General features: G+C 38.0%; 2 protein-coding genes and 1 long non-coding RNA gene across 4 annotated transcripts in view; 2 read left to right on the top strand and 1 right to left on the bottom strand.

Annotated features, from left to right (window-relative positions):
- LOC106867829 (serine/threonine-protein kinase greatwall) overlaps positions 1-19,002 on the bottom strand; it is a 729,021-nt gene that overhangs the window by 621,449 nt on the left and 88,570 nt on the right. The gene's annotated exons all lie outside the window — the stretch shown is intronic.
- On the top strand, positions 6,898-18,233 carry LOC128247885 (uncharacterized). Its single transcript, XR_008264192.2, has 2 exons — positions 6,898-7,452; positions 17,814-18,233. It is a non-coding gene; the product is annotated as an uncharacterized LOC128247885 (long non-coding RNA).
- On the top strand, positions 8,485-18,113 carry LOC149135855 (uncharacterized). The gene has a single exon (XM_089353059.1). The coding sequence runs from the start codon at positions 9,072-9,074 to the stop codon at positions 13,434-13,436; it is 4,365 nt and encodes a 1,454-aa protein (XP_089209185.1). The 5' UTR covers positions 8,485-9,071; the 3' UTR covers positions 13,437-18,113.

Below are 19,002 nucleotides of genomic sequence, written 5' to 3'. Positions count from 1 at the left end.
ACGACCAGTTTTCACAACTCTCCTACTCCAGCACATACATTTGCAGACGCATGGGCAACTTTGACCAATGGAGACCAACAGAGAGAAAAGGGACAGAAATTAATATGCACAAATACAGAAACAATTCCAAATCTAACAACACTTACATTGATATGTTTACTGACAGATGCTAAAACATGCAGTTAAATGGAGCTATGTGGATGATTATGTGATTCCTTAGTTCACTTGTAGAAACTGAAAGAAGCCTTGTGTGTGTGTGTGTGTGTGTGTGTGTGTGTGTGTGTGTGTGTGTGTGTGTATGCACATATATGAGTGGTGTTTTTGTTTGACACTGTGTGACAGTTGTAAAGGAGTGCCACTGCTGCCACCAAAAAGTATAAACATTAGTAAGAAAACATGTTTTATAAAGTCCTTTTAGATATCTTTTCTGCAATGAGTTGCAGTCTCTCCTTCGTCATTCTCACCATCAGAAATACAGTGAATGGTTAATGGGAAGTCAATAACCAGTAATGCTACTGTTGACTAATTGCAATGTAAAATAAATACACATACAATCATACACAGATATATATATATATACATAACAATATTCAAAATAAACAATAAGTAAATGGATAATTTTGAATTCAATGCATTTAAATTGATACATTATATTCTACACCTTTGAATTTTATAGTAGTTGAAACATTATTTTGTCGTGAATAACGGAGTAATTTAATTGCTAAAAACAGCATGTTCAGACCAATAAGTAAAGATCATGACTGAGTAGCAAATGTATTGATACCCAGTCAGGTGGGCTAGAAATCACTGCTATTCAGATTTGATGGAATAGTGATAGAGGGAGGGGGGTTTTCAAGTTGAGATGATAAACCAATTCCTGATAGGACCTGCAGCAGTTGGAGCAAGCAGTTCAGTTCACTTGAAATGCATTTAAAAAAAATTTTTTCAAATTGCTGACCTAACCAACCCATACTGATGTAAAGAAAAAGGGAAGGAAACTGAACTGAAACAGACAATGACTTTAATAAAAAGATGGTGAAGGCAAGAAAAATGACAGATCAGTTATGCTCAATAAGCACACTCAATGACCTGAAGCCAACAAATGGAGAACAAAAATTCTGAAGTTAAATTCTGTAAATGCAGAGAAATTTTAGAGAAAGCTATTAGTGAAATTAGTGCTACCAATAATTTAGTAATGGAGATGGGGTAAGGGGGCATATTTCAGAAAATGTAATCTGTTTCTTAATCAACAAGCTGCTTTTCCACTAAATAGTTAGTGGTTGTTTCAAGAATGAGGTTAGAGGCATGCGGTGATTTTATGAAAGTTAAAGGCAACATCAAGACTGTGAGTGGAAGTGGAGCTGTTTCAATTTCAAAACCTGCTATACTGTGCTCCGTAAATACACCAACACCGGTCATCAAGTGGTGGTGGTGGACAAAAACATATACAAAGTCAAACATACACATATACATATACATATATATATATATATATATATATATATATATTATACTCACAGAAATATATGTACATATACATACATATAATTATATATATATATATATATATATATATATATACCTACACACACACACACATATATACATATTACACACACACACATATATATACATATATAAATATATATACACACACACACATATATTACACACATACATATACACACACACACACACACACACATACATACATACACACATATAAGTAAATGTTGAATGATGAAAATGAGTGCTCAACACTGTATTGATGGATATACTTTATTTGTGAATTAATGGCTACCATTGGTTTCATGTTAAAAAAAGTAGGAGAATATCCTAGTCTCTTAATTTTTCAAGCCAGTCACATGGAGAAAGGTGTTCATTTTGGAAAACAGTCTTGTTTAGTTCTCAGATGCTCTCATAACCAAGCTTTTCAAAATAATTTATATCACCAGGGTACATGGTGTGCCTGGGTGGGATAGTGTCTCTGACAAAGGAACACATAAGGTTCTTTGGAATAGTTCATTCACTTTGGTCCTCACCTGACACCCAGCTCTCCCCTGTGACTCCGCAAAGCTGTCTCCATGCATCAGTTGCCACACCCCAGGCAATAGCTTCCACAAGGCAGCTAAACCATGGCAAGTGTAGCCAATGGCTTTCAAACCTTTGGTGAGCTTAGGCTTGTCTACCTATGCATGTGAAGACAGTACCCAGCAGACTGTGCAGAGGAAACCACCAGACATCATGAGGCGGGGGGGGGGGGGGCAGTGTGGAGTGAAGGCATGTCGAATTTAGTTGCTTTCAAGTTTGTTGCTAGCGTTGCAGAAATATTTGTGTTACAGAAAGATTAGAATCAGCTGAAACAAAGTCAGTGCAGTTCCCTTGGCTTCACTACTAATGCATTACCACTGAAAGTAATTTGAGTTTCAACTATTTTATAGGATTACATATTCAAAATGTGGAATAGCAAGTGAATAATGTCATAATAGCATGTGCAGGCGTAGCTGTGTGGTAAGAGGCTTGCTTCCCAACCACATGGTTGCAGGTTCAGTCCCACTGTGTGGCACCTTGGGCAAGTGTCTTCTACTATAGCCTTGGGCCAAACAAAGCCTTGTCAGTGGATTTGATAGATGGAAACTGAAAGAAGCTTGTCATATATATGTGTATGTGTGTGTATATATATATATATATGTTTGTGTGTCTGTTTGTCCCCCCACCACCACCATCACTTGACAACCGATGTTGGTGTATTTACATCCCTGTAACTCAGCGGTTCAGCAAAAAGAGACCGATAGGACAAGTACTGGGCTTACAGAGATTAAGTCTTGGAGTCAATTTCTTCGACTAAAGGCAATGCTCCAGCATGGCCACAGTCAAACGACTGAAACAAGTAAAAGAATAAAAGAATAAAAGAATAAAAGAATAAAAGAATAAAAGAATAAATGTATTGTTAATATATCAAGAGGTGGCTGGACATAAAGTTGTTAGGATTAAATGGCTAGTAACGAAATGAGAGGATAAATTAGGGCTTATGAAGTTTGTAGTTTCTCATTTCTACCTTAATATTCCTAACATTTCAGTTGTAAGTGTCAAATTACATGATGAATCTAATGTAACATTGGCTTATAAATTCATTTCAATTTCAATTCCAAGATCAGTAAGAAATGGGGATGTTTAAGGAAATTGCTATTTTTACTGTCTTTTCTTGATTTACTAAGGTCTTAATTTTTCCATGAAATACTGTCTTTATTCATGGATTTTAGTATAGAAAGTGTTGCTTTATAGATAATTGTTATTGTACTAACACCAACTGCCAGAGAGGAAAATAGTTTGTTTTCAGTGTGTCTATTCAATACACATTGCAGTTCTATTGAACAGAGAATTTTCTGACAGGATTTAAATCTGTCATTGTCAACCACCAAGTCAATTTAACTGTATGTATCACCAATCAAACATTCTTTTTTTTCTTTCATCAAAGAAGCCAGGGATATTTAAATCAAAAAGCTGTAGGAGTCTAACCTTGAGAGTGGGAAGTATTGATTCCAGCTCCACTGACTCTCTCTCTCTCTCTTTCTCTCTCAATTCAAAAGCACTAAACAAAAATATATTTGTCCCTTTATCTTTTACCATTCTTCCTTTCCCTCAGGATATATTAAAGAAATCTTAACATGAATCAGATGCTAACAGTAAATATACCAGAAAAACCTTGAAACCATCTTCCTTATCAGAGAATAGACAGCTATCACATCATGTGTGTGTGTGTGTGTGCGTGCGCACGTACATGCATACGCTTGCATATGTGAGCATGAGTGCATTACCTATGAAAGTGTAACTTTCTTTTACTTTTACATTTATGTGAGATGAGGTGAGAAGACTATCACTATCTCCTGCAAGAGCATCACAACATCATCGTCATCATTTAACATCCGTTTTCCATGCTGGCATAGGCTGGATGGTTTAACAGGGACTGGCAGGGCCAGGAGCTGAACCAGGTTCCAATGTGTCTTTTAGGCATAGTTTCTACAGCTGGATGCCTTTCCTAACATCAACCATTTTATAGAGTGTACCGGGTGCTTTTTATGTGGCACCAGCACTGACAGGGTCATCAAGTACTTTGTAAAACAATTACCCCTCAGGTGGGAGTTGCATTGAGGAGGTGTAGCATTGTGCCAGTTGAGAGGTTTATAGATGTCTCAGCAACAAAACTACCAATTTAGAACTGTGTCGGTCTGTCACTGTTATTCTAATAAAACTGCCTCATGCTTTTAAAAATACTCCTTATCATCGCCACAGAAACCCCCATCATAAACAATTAAATATTCATTTCTAATTCACTTCAACTTTTCCTAAATATATTGAACTTGGCAAATGCATTATATACATGCACACATACATATGTACATACACACACATGCATGCATAGAAAGAACTGGGAGTTCAGTTGTCTGAAGATTGTTGCTGAGATATGACATTGAGTCACAGCTAACAATTTCAAAGACTGCTAAGTGTTTATTGATCTTTATATTTTTCATCCCCCACCACCAGACTACATACATCTATACATGCAAGTCTATACATATGCGTGTATACAAGTGTACGCATGCATGCATGTTTTTCTCAGAAATCTCATGACAATGAAAAAAAGTGTTTTTCAATGAGAAAAAAAAATGTTATCAGCTAAACTTTTCTTGAAATAATTACTCTGATAGAATTAAAAATGTATGATGGTAACTAGTAAAAAAAATGTCCATTGATTACACTCAAAATAAAAACTAATATTGATAATTACATTAATTTGTAATGCAACTTTGGAATAAACAATTGAAATAGGGGCAAAAATGTATGTTTTTGACTTGGTGCAAGTATGTTTGTGTATGTATACACACACACACACATATACACATATGTATATACGTGTGTACGTGTGTGTGTGTGTAAATACACACACAATCAGCTACTTTGTTTACTCAGTGTTATCAGTTATTTATTCTACGTGCGCGTACACTAAGATATCATCATTATCATCATCATCGTCGTTGTCGTTTTAGCAATCACTTTTCCATGCAAGCATGGGTCAAACTGATTTCATTGAAGCAGATTTTCTGCAGCCGGAAACCCTTCTTGTTGCCAACCCTCACCCATTCCCATATAATGCTCCCCTCTGGCCACATGCTTTCATAAAACTCTGGAAACAAATAACACTGTTTGTATAGTAGTAACACTCACTCACATCTATCATACAATGTCAAGACAAGGAGACACAAACATACATAGGAATCCATTGCATTTATGGAATTAACATGGTCCATAAAACCTTACCATAGTGTGAAATTATTTTCCTATTCTTTATGTTATAAAATAATAATAATGCATTCCAATGGATTTTTTAGGAAAAACAAAATACAATTTCTAAACATGCACCGTACTATATGTATACATTAAAACATTGGAAGAGAAATGCATTACAGAAAAATAAGAATTGTAATACAGTAATAGAGTATGTCCTTACCACATAGGATGTTAACAACTATGTGAGAGATAGTAGTGGTAGGATGGGAGCTATTGGGAGATTGAGGGTCAGTGTCTGCTATCTTATAGTGTGCCTCAACATCTGCTTGAGGAGCAAAGAACTTACACAGAATTGTTTGATGGTCATGGACCATCATCTCTTTGTACAACTGAATGTAGGAACTGAGCTCATTGCAAACTCCTTTTTTAATTTCTAGGTTACAAGCACCATACATGCATCAGTCGTTGCCAGTGCTGCCTGACTGGCTCCCTGTGTCGGTGGAACATAAAAAGCACCATCCGAATATGGCCGATGCCAGCCCCCTCACCCAGACTGGCTCCCATGCTGGTGGCACATAAAAAGCACCATCCAAACGTGGTCAATGCCAGCCTCCTCGCCCCTTCTGGCTCCTGTGTTTGGAGCCTGGTGCAGCCTCCTGGCTTGTCAGACCCCAGTCAAACTGTCCAATCCATGCCAGCATGGAAAAACGGACATTAGACGATGATGATAATACATTCACGATTAGAATCATTATCAACAAAAACTTGCAGACTTTCCTCTATAAGTAACCACTTTTTAATAACATTCTTTGCAGTTAATTTAAGTAGAGTTGCAGGAATTTCCATATTCTCATCTGTTCTCTGCTTACTCTTATTTTAACAACATCTGCACCTTCTTAGATAAAGTTCCTCTCTGGGACACAAGCAACCCAATCACATCATCCTTCAACCCTACATCATTTACAAGTGTCACAACACTTATCTGAATTTCATAGAAACAGATCTGTTTGTAGAAAACTTGTCAACACACAGTCTGGTTATAGATTTTTCCGAAAAGAGTCCTTTCTTTACTTGGTGACCTTGATAGCGCTGGTGCCTTGTAAAAAAAAAACAATCAGTGCACTCTGTAAAATGGTCAGCATTAAGAATGGCATCCAGTAGCAAAGCAGACAATCAAGTTTGGTGCAGTCCAACACAAGCCAGCATGGAACATGGACATTAAATGGTGCTGGTTTTACTAGCTTGATAAAATAGAGATGTGTATGTATTCATTTTTCATGTGAAAACGGCTTCATCAATTGCTTCCATATTTGTGATGTATGAACAATTTGACCCCAGACAAATAATAGGTTCTTCGTTTGATTTCTTTTTATTAAAGACAAAAAATATTCTGTTGTGTCTGGAGAGAGTTGTTTTCTTTCGGTGCCTTATAATTTAACACACTCACCAGTAAAATTTCCACTTATTTCTTTTTTATTTTCCTTAAATTTTAATTGCGTCTTGCAACCTTTTCAGTAGTTGTTGACCCTGTCTGTTACTTACACTGCATTCCTTTTTCTTTGTTTGTGTGTGTGGGTGGGTGTATGAATATATATATGTATACGCACATGTATGTAAGTATATGGATATGAAAGTAAACAGATCAAAATACAGACGGATAGTTACATAGGTTATATGAACAAACAAGCATACATACGCAAATGAAGGCTGAAACACATGGCCATATATATATACACACTACTTCACACAAGGATACATATGGAGACACGTCCACACAGATGGCGATGCACATCCATACATACAAACAAACAAACACGGTACATAGTTTCAAAACACACACACACACTCAGACATGCACACACAAGGAGACAGGGGTACACACACACATATACAAACACACACACACACACACACACATACATAAAAACACACAAACACAGACATGCAAACACACGAATATGCAGAATACATACATATATAGATACATATGCACACACACACATACATACATGCATGTATAGGCACACACACACACTGATCCACACACATAAGCACAAACCAACAAAAAGGAACGCAGTATGAGTAACGGACAGTCAAGATTATGAAAAAGGTTGCAAGATGCAACGAAAATTTTAGAAAAAGAAAAAAGTGGAAATTTTACCGGTGAGTGTGTTAAATTATAAGGCACCAAAAGAGAATGACTCTCCCCAGACACAACAGAATATGCTTTAACATACATACTCACTTAGAGAATCTTGCAAAACCAAATCCAAAACCAAAATAATATTGCTTCTTATATTACACCCATGTCTTTTTAAAATATTTACTTCCGTTTTCCTTGCGTCAGTGACATACATATCTCTCTCTCTATCTCTCTTTACTTATCTCTCTATCTATATCTCTCTATCTATATCTCTCTCTATCTATATCTCTCTTTATCTATATCTCTCTTTATCTATATCTCTCTTTATCTATATCTCTCTATCTATATCTCTCTATCTATATCTCTCTATCTATATCTCTCTCTATCTATATCTCTCTTTATCTATATCTCTCTTTATCTATATCTCTCTTTATCTATATCTCTCTTTATCTATATCTATCTATCTATTTCTCTGTAACATATCTCTCTATATCTTTGCTTATATCTTATCTATCTATCTGTATATCTCTTATTTGTCTAACTAGCTCTTTCTCTCTCTCTCTTTCTCTCTTGCCCCCTCTCTCTATATATATACATCTCACTCTCTCTATTGCATTCACTTATTTTTCAAATGCTATTCTTTACACTTTCAATTTTCAGACACCATTATTTTTTCACTTTAACTTCAATCGTTATTGTTTTCATTGTAAGTTTAAGTTTTCAACCGTTATTTACAAACAAACAATGACAAATTACTGACAGAAAGAAGTTCACAATTATTGATGTAAGTAATTTCATAATTTACTGAAAGAAGTATCTTCGTAAATTTCACTTCAATCTGTACGATATCATGTCTTTCTGTTGTTGACAGTTTTTTCTGGTTCCTTCAATACTGACTCTTTGATTCGCTGAGTAACAAATTTCACTTCAATCCGTACAATATTTTATTTTCCGTTAGAATTTCCGGATCTATTTTAAAACGGGGGCCACATTTTTCATTAATGTTTTACGTAGTGTTTTTGGTACGGAAAGACTTTCAAACTTCGTATACTTATCTATTTTGTGTTATAGAACAGAAAAATATTTTTGTATTCGAATTTATTTCATGTAAAAAATTGTCTTATTTCGATAATTTCAACCAATCACTGACAAGTATTCAGTTGTTTACATTTACTCCTTTGGCTGATTAAGCGATGTAAAGCGTATTTAATCTCCATACCTTCGTTTTATTTGCTTTTTTCATTTTAAATTTGCTTTAACCCTAACCCTAAGGTTAGGGTTAGGGTTAATTGTTTCAGAATCATTTGTTTATGTAGTCAGCACTTAATGTATATCGGCTGAATGGACGTCAGTGATTGGTTGAAATTACAGAAATACGACAACTTTAACATGGAATAACTTAGGGATTTCTTTTTTTTTAAGAAGACTAAGAGAAAAAGATGTTTTATATGACACATTCTACCAGTGTTCCAAGTTTCAAAGTGTTTCGTTAATGAAAAATGTGGCCCCCGTTTTAAAAAAGATCTGAATTTCCTATTTACTTTCTGCCTAACGTATTAAGAAACATAATTTTTGTTACCAAGTTATTTTTATTGTTTACTATCTTCTGCACTCAGTATTTCTGTATACGTATATAACCATGCCTACAAGGAAAAGATCAAATTTATCTAAAATATCAAGGTCAGCCAAAAGAATGTCTCTGTCCAGAGAAAGAGAGACACCTGAAGAAAGGGAAGCACGCCAAGAAATGAACAGACTGTGCACTACAAAAGCCAGAGCATCTCAAAGTGATGAACAGAGGAATGCACGACTAACAAGGAACAGGATCGCCACTGCAAAACAAAGAGCAGTTGCAACAGCTCAGAGAAGCAATTTCGATAAAGCAGCTTTCAAATATGATCCAAAAGTTCATTATGCAGATGACGATAGAGTTACCATCGGTGCAATGACAACTGAGTGCATATATTGTAAAGCAAGGAAGTGGCCTGGAGAGACACCTGCATTGTGCTGCAGCGGTGGAAAGGTTAAACTCCCAGCAATCCCCCAACCTCCAGAGCCATTGAAGAAACTGTTGTCATCAAATGACCAAGATTCTAAGCACTTCCAGAACAAAATTAGACAGTACAACGCTGCACTACAGATGACATCATTTGGAGCCACAAGAAATTTAACTGAGCCAGGATTCATGCAAACTTTCAAGGTCCAAGGTCAGATTTATCATCAGATTGGCTCTCTACTACCTCTGGCAAATGAATCACCAAAATTCCTTCAAATATATTTTATGGGTGATTCTCAACAAGAAGGGAAAGAGAGGTGCAAGAACATTTCCGACATCAGGATGGACATTGTAGTGTCTCTGCAAAAGATGCTGCATGACAACAACAACCTGATCAGAAGCTTCAAGACTGCACTTGAAACAATTCCACCCAACTCCATGGATTACAAGGTAGTTATCAGATCAGACAAGAAACCATCTGGTCAACATGGAGACAGGTTTAGTGCGCCATCAACAAATGAAATAGCTGTGGTTCTGGTTGGGCAAGAACATGACAAGCGTGACATTGTCCTCCATCTCAGAGACAATAAAGTGAAGAGAATTTCAGAAACACACAGATTCTATGATGCACTACAATATCCATTGCTGTTCTTTTATGGACAAGATACTTACCACATTAACATTAGTCAGACAAACTCCTCAAAGCAAGTTTCATCCAATGACTTCTATGCATTCCACATGATGGTCAGGAGTCAAGATTCAAACCACATCCTACATTGTGGAGATCTGTTCAGTCAGTTTATAGTTGACATGTATGCAAAAATTGAAAGTGAACGATTACTCTACTTGAAACAGAACCAGAAGCAACTGAGAGTGGAATCATATGCACACCTGCAAGAAGCAATGCTGAATGATCATGATGTCAACAACATGGGCCAGCGGATCATCCTTCCATCATCATTCACAGGAAGCCCAAGATACATGCATGAGCGCACACAAGATGCCATGACATATGTTAGACACTATGGCAGAGCAGACCTCTTCATAACCTTCACATGCAACCCTAAATGGAAAGAGATTCAAAATGAACTCTTCCCAAACCAACAGCCTAAACATAGACATGACATAATTGCAAGGGTCTTCAGACAGAAGCTTATCAAGCTTATGCAGTTACTGACCAAAGATAAAGTGTTCGGTGCCACTAGATGCTACATGTATACAATAGAGTGGCAGAAATGTGGACTTCCTCATGCACACATCCTGCTCTGGCTTACAGACAAAATTCATGCCAGAATGATAGACAAATTCATCAGAGCAGAGATTCCAGATCCTCGGGAAGATCCAGAACTTTTTAATGTGGTCAAGACCCAAATGGTACATGGTCCATGTGGGAACATCAACCTACATTCTCCATGCATGCAGGATAGGAAGTGTACAAAAGGCTTTCCAAAGAAGTTCCTTCAAGAGACACAGATTGGACATGATGGCTATCCACACTACAGAAGAAGAAAACCAGGTGATGGTGGATTTGAAACCACCATCAAGAAGTCATCTCATACTGAAATTCCTGTTGACAACAGGTGGATAGTACCATACTGTCCCCTCCTCTCCAAGATATTCAATGCACACATCAATGTTGAGTTCTGTAACTCAGTGAAATCCATTAAGTATGTGTGCAAATATGTCAACAAGGGATCTGACATGGCAGTCTTTGCAGTCCAGGATTCCGAGAACAATGATGAAATCAAGACCTTCCAAATGGGAAGGTATATCAGTAGTGGTGAAGCATGTTGGAGAATCTTCAAGTTCCCCATTCATGACAGATATCCCTATGTGCAACGTCTTGCAGTTCATTTGGAGAATGGCGAAAGGGTTTACTTCACCCCAGACACAGTCCAACAACAAATGGAAGCTCCCAAAAATACCACGCTCACAGCATTCTTCAAGCTCTGTCAAAATGATGAATTTGCTACAACACTACTATACAATGAAGTTCCACAATTCTATACCTGGTGCCAAAACAAATGGGAAAGACGTGCACTTGGAGCACCCACACGTCATCTGGGAATCAAGAAATCAGACACACTTGGCAGAGTTTATGATGTCCATCCCAACTACTCAGAGTGCTACTATCTAAGGCTTCTATTACACCATGTCAAGGGACCCAAATCATTTACGGCCTTACGAACGGTTGATAACACAGTATGTCAAACATATCGCCAGGCTTGCCATCTCAGAGGTCTTCTGGAAGATGATGCACACTGGGATGCCACTCTGAGAGAGGCACAAATGTGCAAGTCTCCTATACAGCTGAGAAACCTCTTCTCCATCATGCTGGTGAACTGTGGATTGTCAAATCCAAATAAACTTTGGGACAAATACAAGGAGGGGCTTTCTGAAGACATTCTTCAAAGAATTCAATATCAGTGTGACGGTGATGTCACATTCAATGATGACATCTTCAATGAGACATTAAGATTAATAGACGACAAGGTTCAATTACTGGCTGGAAACAAACTTGAAATTTATTGTCTTCCAGCTCCTGTCAGAGATGTTCAACACACATTAGCACAAGAGCTAATCAGGGAAACATCATACAACACGGAAAGTTTGCAAGCATTTGTCAATGAAAAGGAACCTATTCTGGTACAGGATCAAAAGGAGGTATACTGGCAAGTTCTTACATCCATGGATAACAACACTGGTGGGGTCTTCTTCTTAGATGCTCCAGGAGGCACAGGAAAGACATTATTGATCAACCTGCTCCTTGCCAAGGTGAGACAGAAGAAGAAAATTGCTCTGGCTGTTGCATCCTCTGGACTTGCAGCCACACTCCTAACAGGGGGAAGAACAGCCCATTCAACATTTAAGCTGCCTCTCAACCTCATCGAAAATGAATCTCCTTTATGCAACATATCCAAGAATACTGCATTAGCAAAGCTCCTTACAGATGCCAAACTCATTGTCTGGGATGAGGCAACAATGTCCCATAAGGTAGCCTTTGAAGCGCTAGATAGAACACTACAAGACTTCAGAAACAATAAGAAGATCATGGGTGGTGTCACCTTCCTCATGGCTGGTGACTTCAGGCAAACGCTGCCTGTCATTCCCAGAGGAACAAGGGCAGATGAGCTAATAGCTTGCATCAAGTCCTCATATATCTGGCAACATGTCAAGCAGCTTACTCTGACAACCAACATGAGGGTTCACATTCATGAAGACCCGTTAGCTGCACAGTTCTCCAACAAATTACTTGACATTGGAAATGGAAAACTTCGACAGGATCCAGAAGATAACCTGCACCACCTCCCATGTGGTAATATGATTGCCTCTCTTGAAGACCTGACGAGCAAGGTGTTTCCAAACATTGCCACATATTATAAAAACCACAAGTGGCTATGTGAAAGAACAATTCTGGCACCAAGGAATGATGCTGTAGACAAGCTGAATCTAAAGTTGTTGTCTCGGCTACCAGGACCTGAATGTTCATACAGATCAACTGACTCTGTCCCTGATCAAGAACAAGCAACACATTACCCAGTGGAGTTCCTCAATTCACTGCAACCACCAGGATTTCCACCACACATTCTGATCGTGAAAACAGGTGCTCCTATAATGCTGTTAAGAAACCTTGATGCACCCAGACTCTGCAATGGAACAAGGTTGGTTGTTAAAACAGCCAGGCCCCATGTGTTGGAAGCAACAATAATTACAGGCAGCATGATGGGTGAGAATGTCTTCATTCCAAGGATACCTCTCATCTCAAATGATCTCCCCCTTCAGTTCAAGAGACTGCAGTTTCCTGTCAAACTTAGCTTTGCAATGTCTATCAACAAAGCACAAGGTCAATCTCTAAAGGTGGTGGGACTTAACCTCCTTCAACCTTGCTTCTCACATGGTCAGCTGTATGTTGGATGTTCTAGAGTTGGTGATGAAAAGAACCTCTACATTCTCAGTGATACACATGGCAAGACAGAAAACATAGTATATGAAGAAGCACTTAAATGAATAGTGTGTCCATGTCATATACTGAAGTGTAAAACCAATGAGTGTTAAAGTAAGTATTACTTTCAGCTTTTGACTGACATGCATGAATGTATATCTGTGTGTATCAAAGTGAAACAATAACATGATATATTTGCTGTCTGTCTGTTTGTGTGTGTGTACTCTACTTTCACGGTTTAAAATCTGTACCTGTTTTTGAACTATGTGTATCTACTTTATATACACATGAGTTGAAAATTTTCTATGTTCCTTGCTGGCATGGGTTGGAAAGTTATTAATGTACAACGTTGGTTTCTCAGCTACTAGCAGTTGAGACTTACATAATCTAGATGGCATTTTTAAATTTCATTATTTTCTTTAATCCGGGCAAAGCCAAGTATTTCTGCTAGTTATAATATATAACTATAAAACACAAACACTCATATACGACAAGCTTTTCTTCAATTTCCGTCTACTAAATCCACAAATCCATTCACAATGCCTTGGGTTATAGTGGAAGACATTTGCCCAAAGTGGTATATAGTGGGACAGAAGCCAAAGCTATGGGGAGTTTAATGTAACATCTTTAGCCAGACAGCCATATCAGTGCGTGCGTGCGTGCGTGCGTGCGTGCGTGCGTGCGTGCGTGCGTGCGTGCGTGCGTGCGTGCGTGCGTGCGTGCGTGCGTGCGTGCGTGCGTAGGGTGCAGTGAATAAACTATTGTGTAAATTACACAAGAATAAAAATAACACTGCCATCTCGTTTTAACAGATATATTTACCAAAATTACATTAAAATATCTTGAAATACTAAAGAGTAAATTTATTCATTAAAATCGCCATTGGTTTCAACCACGGCCTCCAGACGATTTCGGAATCTCCTGCAATTCATCTGGATGGTCACCTTGTTTAAGTTGGTGAATGCTGCCATAATCCTTGCCTTCAGTTCATCTTTGGTGTTACAAGGAGTTTTGTTGGTCTCTCGTTCAACTGCAACCCACACATAATAATCAAGGGGGTTGCAATCTGGGGAGTTATGTGGTCAGAGGTTGGGAATGATTTGGTCGCAGAAATTGTCTGACAGCCACGACTGGGTTCTGTTTGTGTGGCATGGTGCAGAGTCCTGTTGCCAGATATAAGGTCTTCCAGCAGCCACCCTCTTGACCCAGGGCAGTACTACCTCCTCCAGGCACTTGATATAGGCCTCCATACTACATCTGAGGCCCTGTTGGAAGATGAAAGGAGGCGTAATGTCGTCATCACTAGTGATTACTTCAAACAGCATGATGTTGACTGGATGTTTGATTTTAATCATTCTTGGTACATGTCCTTAGATTGCACTGTCCTCAGATTGACATCCAAACATTCTGAAATGTTCATATTGGAGTTTCTGGCATGAATGCTAAGCAGTACAGCATGTCATTTCCAAATTTCTGGCAGAGTGAATTGCATCATGGTGTTGTTTTTCTTGCAGATGGTGCCCGACTGACCCTGCTATACTGTGTAGTCGACAAAATCAAAGACAAAACAATGTGCATGCACGAAATAAAAAATATAATATGGTGATAATTTACCCATCGCACCCTGTATATACACGCGGGGAGGTGCTAGTATGTTTGTGCATGAGTGTTTTTGTGAATGGTCGTGTTTGTAAGTGTGTGAGCATGCTTGTGAGTGTGGATGTGTGTGTATGTGTGTGCATGTGTGTGTGTGTGTGGTTCAGGGTTCGGTCCCAAAGTTGCAACTGGGGCAAGGGGAAAAGATATTGTTGAAGTAAATGGGATGGTAAGAGCAATGTAGAAGTGAGGATTGAAGTGTGGGACAAAATCATGGAGGCATGTGGAAAGCCCCCCCCCCCACTCCAAAGACAAAGGTTTAAGCTAAAACGTGCCAACAAAATGCATGAATTCTGTGAAGAGATAAAAATTCTTTTAGAAGACACATGGCTTCTTCATCATCACCATCATCATCATCCATCATTCTGAATCCGGGTTTTGTCCCCGTTAACGGGGGTCGCTGGATCTACCTCAATGCCATAGCAACTACCCTCACACCATCTTGCCTGGTTTTGGGCATCCTCCCTTCTCAAGCCAACCCATCCAATCTCCTCCTCCACCCGTCCCCTCCACATTTTCCTCAGTCTACCTTGCTTTCGCTGTCCATTTACCTCAGAACATGCTCCTCATCAACACCCTCTTCAGAACATGCCCATAGCACCGCACTCCATTCGCCTTTGTCAACCGTTCCATCACTTCCTCCAACCCCAGCATCCCATACATGCTCAAGCATATTCAAGTGTAGGTGTGTGTGTGTATGTGTGTATGTGGTGGGTGGGTGTTTGGGTGTAGGGGTGAGTGTATGTACATGGGTGGGTGTATGAATGTTGTCTAAGTGTGTGCATCTGCATATATGTAAATGCATTTACACCCTTGGGTTGATGTATTTATTGTATTGCAACTGGTTCTCATGTATTTTAGATTTCTTCACACAAAAAAAAAATGTTATCTAACTTCTACACATAGCAAAACCTTGCACATTTAACTAGACTTCACTATACATACATACACACACACACACAGACAAAAATACCAGTAGCATGAAATCTCCACTACACCTTTCATTTTCTCTCCTTTGCTAGTGCTCTTCCTCTTCATTCTTCTCCCTCTCTCGCTCTTCCAACTTGTCTCTCTACCTGACTTCAATGAGACCCACATTGTGCTTTTACTTTGTCATTCCATCCCACTTCCAAGCTTTCATTCTACCTCAGACTTTTCATGTAGACAGAGAACATAAATGCATCATGTTTTTTTGTTTTTTTTTTTACTTCTCTTCCTCTTGCCTCATTTAATTTTTTACATGTTTTCTCTTCTTCAATAAAGAGTATCACCCAAAATAACAGACACACTTCTGTTTCTTTTACTGGCATATTTACCTTCATTGTAAATTTCTTTTTTTTTTTTTCTTTTTTTTTTTTTTTTTTCATATTTCTACATTTTTTTACAGAAATCTACTTTTCCTTGCCTGACTCTGTCTTGTTTGTTTCACTCCTTTTTACCTCATAAACTTGTTTGATTTTCATTATATATATCCATATTTATCTTTTACTTGTTTCAATCATTAGACTGCGACCATGCTGGGGCACCACCTTGAAGGAATTTAGTTGAATGAATCAACCCCACTGCTTACAGTTTTAAGCCTGCTACTTATTCTATTCGTCTCTTTTGCCAAGCAGCTAAGTTACGGGGATGTAAGCACACCAAGACTAGCTGTCAAGCAGCAGTGGGATCAAACACAGACAAACATGTGCACAAATGCATGCACACACATAAGCGACAGGCTTCTTTCAGTTTCTAGCAATTCACTCACTTAGGTAAGCATGAGCCTATAGTAGAAGATACTGGCCCAAGGTGCCACACAGGGGAACTGAACCTGTAGCCATGTGGTTGGGAAGCAAACTTCTTACCACACATACACACACACACACACACACACACACACACACACACACACACACACACACACAGATTATTGTTAGCTTCATTTTAATGTCTACTCATCAGTGTTTGGATGAATCAGACAAGAGTATGTTACTGCAGAGTTCTTTACAGCTAAATACCATTTCTGATGCCAACCCCCAACCTCCACCTTCAATTTCATATTATATTACAAGCAGATCCACCAGTGAGCACAACCAGTCACATTATGCTGACTGAAATATAAGAGTGATCTATCCCAAGTCAGTCCATCACATCTCCCACTTTTATCGTCTGATGCTGAAGAGGAGATAACTACTCCAAAATACCAGCATCCATTAGTCTAACTAGGGAGTGCTTTAAAATGACTTAGTGTATGTACACCTATGTGTCTACAGGAAAAAATATACACATATTTCCTCCATGACAAAGAATGGCTTTTTTATGCATTTGAATATGCTTCAAGCATATTTGAACTAGTAACAAGTTTATAGTTGTCTGATATGTACCACATTTTTAATATATCACCTATATGTACACAAATCCCTTTTTTTAGTAACTACTTATCTCCTGTCAAATTCACTTACATGTAGGGTGTATGTGTGTGTGTGTGTGGACATGCATGGCTGTATATGCACATATGAATGTCACCTTTAATGAACAGCTTGAGTAATTCATAAGTTCAACAAGTAATGAAATGTACTTAATCACTGCTTTTAAAGCCCTATGGATGTGATTATTTTTAAGTATTTGAATTCATTGTGTAATATAACACATCAACAATGCTCAATATATTCAGATTTGCACATACACTGTTTTATGTAGACACCCCTGCATGTGTAATTTTTTTTAAATAGATATACACACAGTTAGTACAATTACCATCTTTATACTGCTAATCTAATATCTTTTTTTTTTTTTTTGATCAGTGGAACACACAAAAGTGAAGAATAAAATTCATATGGAAGCTTTCATCTTGTCAACAAAAAGTATGTCTCTGAAGAAGAAAGAAGACAATCAAACATTTCAATCATAAGTTTGTTTATCATGGTATCAAATTTGAAAGTAAACACAATATATCTTATAATCTGATAAATAGAAAATGTTTACTTTTATTTTTCTACATATCATTTAATACCAGAGGATATTGCAAACTAGAGCTCAACATCCCAAGATATTTACAACTGTGGTAGCATTTCTTTAAATAAATTGTTGTTTTTAAAACCTGTTGTGCTGAGTTCATTCTACTATGTTCTACACCAGCAGCTCCCAGGGCTTCATGCCACCTTCAAGCATCCTTCCAGTAACCTTTGACAGTCTTCCCTCTAGAAATAAAAAGTTTTCTCTAATTGACTTGTGCTTTACATTTTTTGGTGTGGCCCTTAAAAAAATCCAGGTTTAGGCTCTGGCTTGGATATTAAAATAGTTGAGACCCACTGTTCTAAGTTTACTCTCTTAAAATAAAATTAAGAAAATGATCATCCTACACATCATTTCAACCCAATTGGTTCATTTCGTCTCTGTTCTTTTAGAAAGCAGAAAGCAGTACATACAACCTTTCATTTCCAAGACAAGACTGATAACTTTCATCAGTATTCTCAGTCCCACATATCAACGTCAAGATAGTCAACACAGCCTATGGACTATGTCTTGTCATCATCATCAAGGTCCAATTTCCATGTTGACAGGAGTTGGACAGTTTGACAAGAGCTGGTAAGCCACAGAGCTGCACCAGGCTTCAACTCTCTGTTTTGCCCTTCCTAATACCAACCACTTTACAGAGTGTACTGGAAGCTTTTTATGTTGCACCAGTGCTTTATACATGGCACCAGCACCAGTGCTTTTTTGTGGCACTAACATGGGTGCTTTTTACATGACATTGACATCGGTGCTGTACATGTGGCACTGGCACAGGTGTTTTATACATGCCACTAACACAGGTGCTTTTTCTGTGGCTGTCTTATTTATTGTGAAAATGTTTTCTTTGGTTTTTGTGGTGGTTTCTTTATATTTTTTATGGAAAAAACTCAAGTCAAATTTATAAGGAGGAAATAAATAAAAAGTGGAGAGTATGGATGATCAAATCATTTATGACAAACCAAACATTTTATCATAATC

The sequence above is a fragment of the Octopus bimaculoides genome, chromosome 5 (genome assembly GCF_046866305.1).
Source record: "Octopus bimaculoides isolate indiv1 chromosome 5, ASM4686630v1, whole genome shotgun sequence".
In the NCBI taxonomy this organism is placed as follows: Eukaryota; Metazoa; Mollusca; class Cephalopoda; order Octopoda; family Octopodidae; genus Octopus; species Octopus bimaculoides.
Note: the sequence above shows the minus strand (reverse complement) of the source record. Positions and strands in the feature narration are given on the sequence as shown.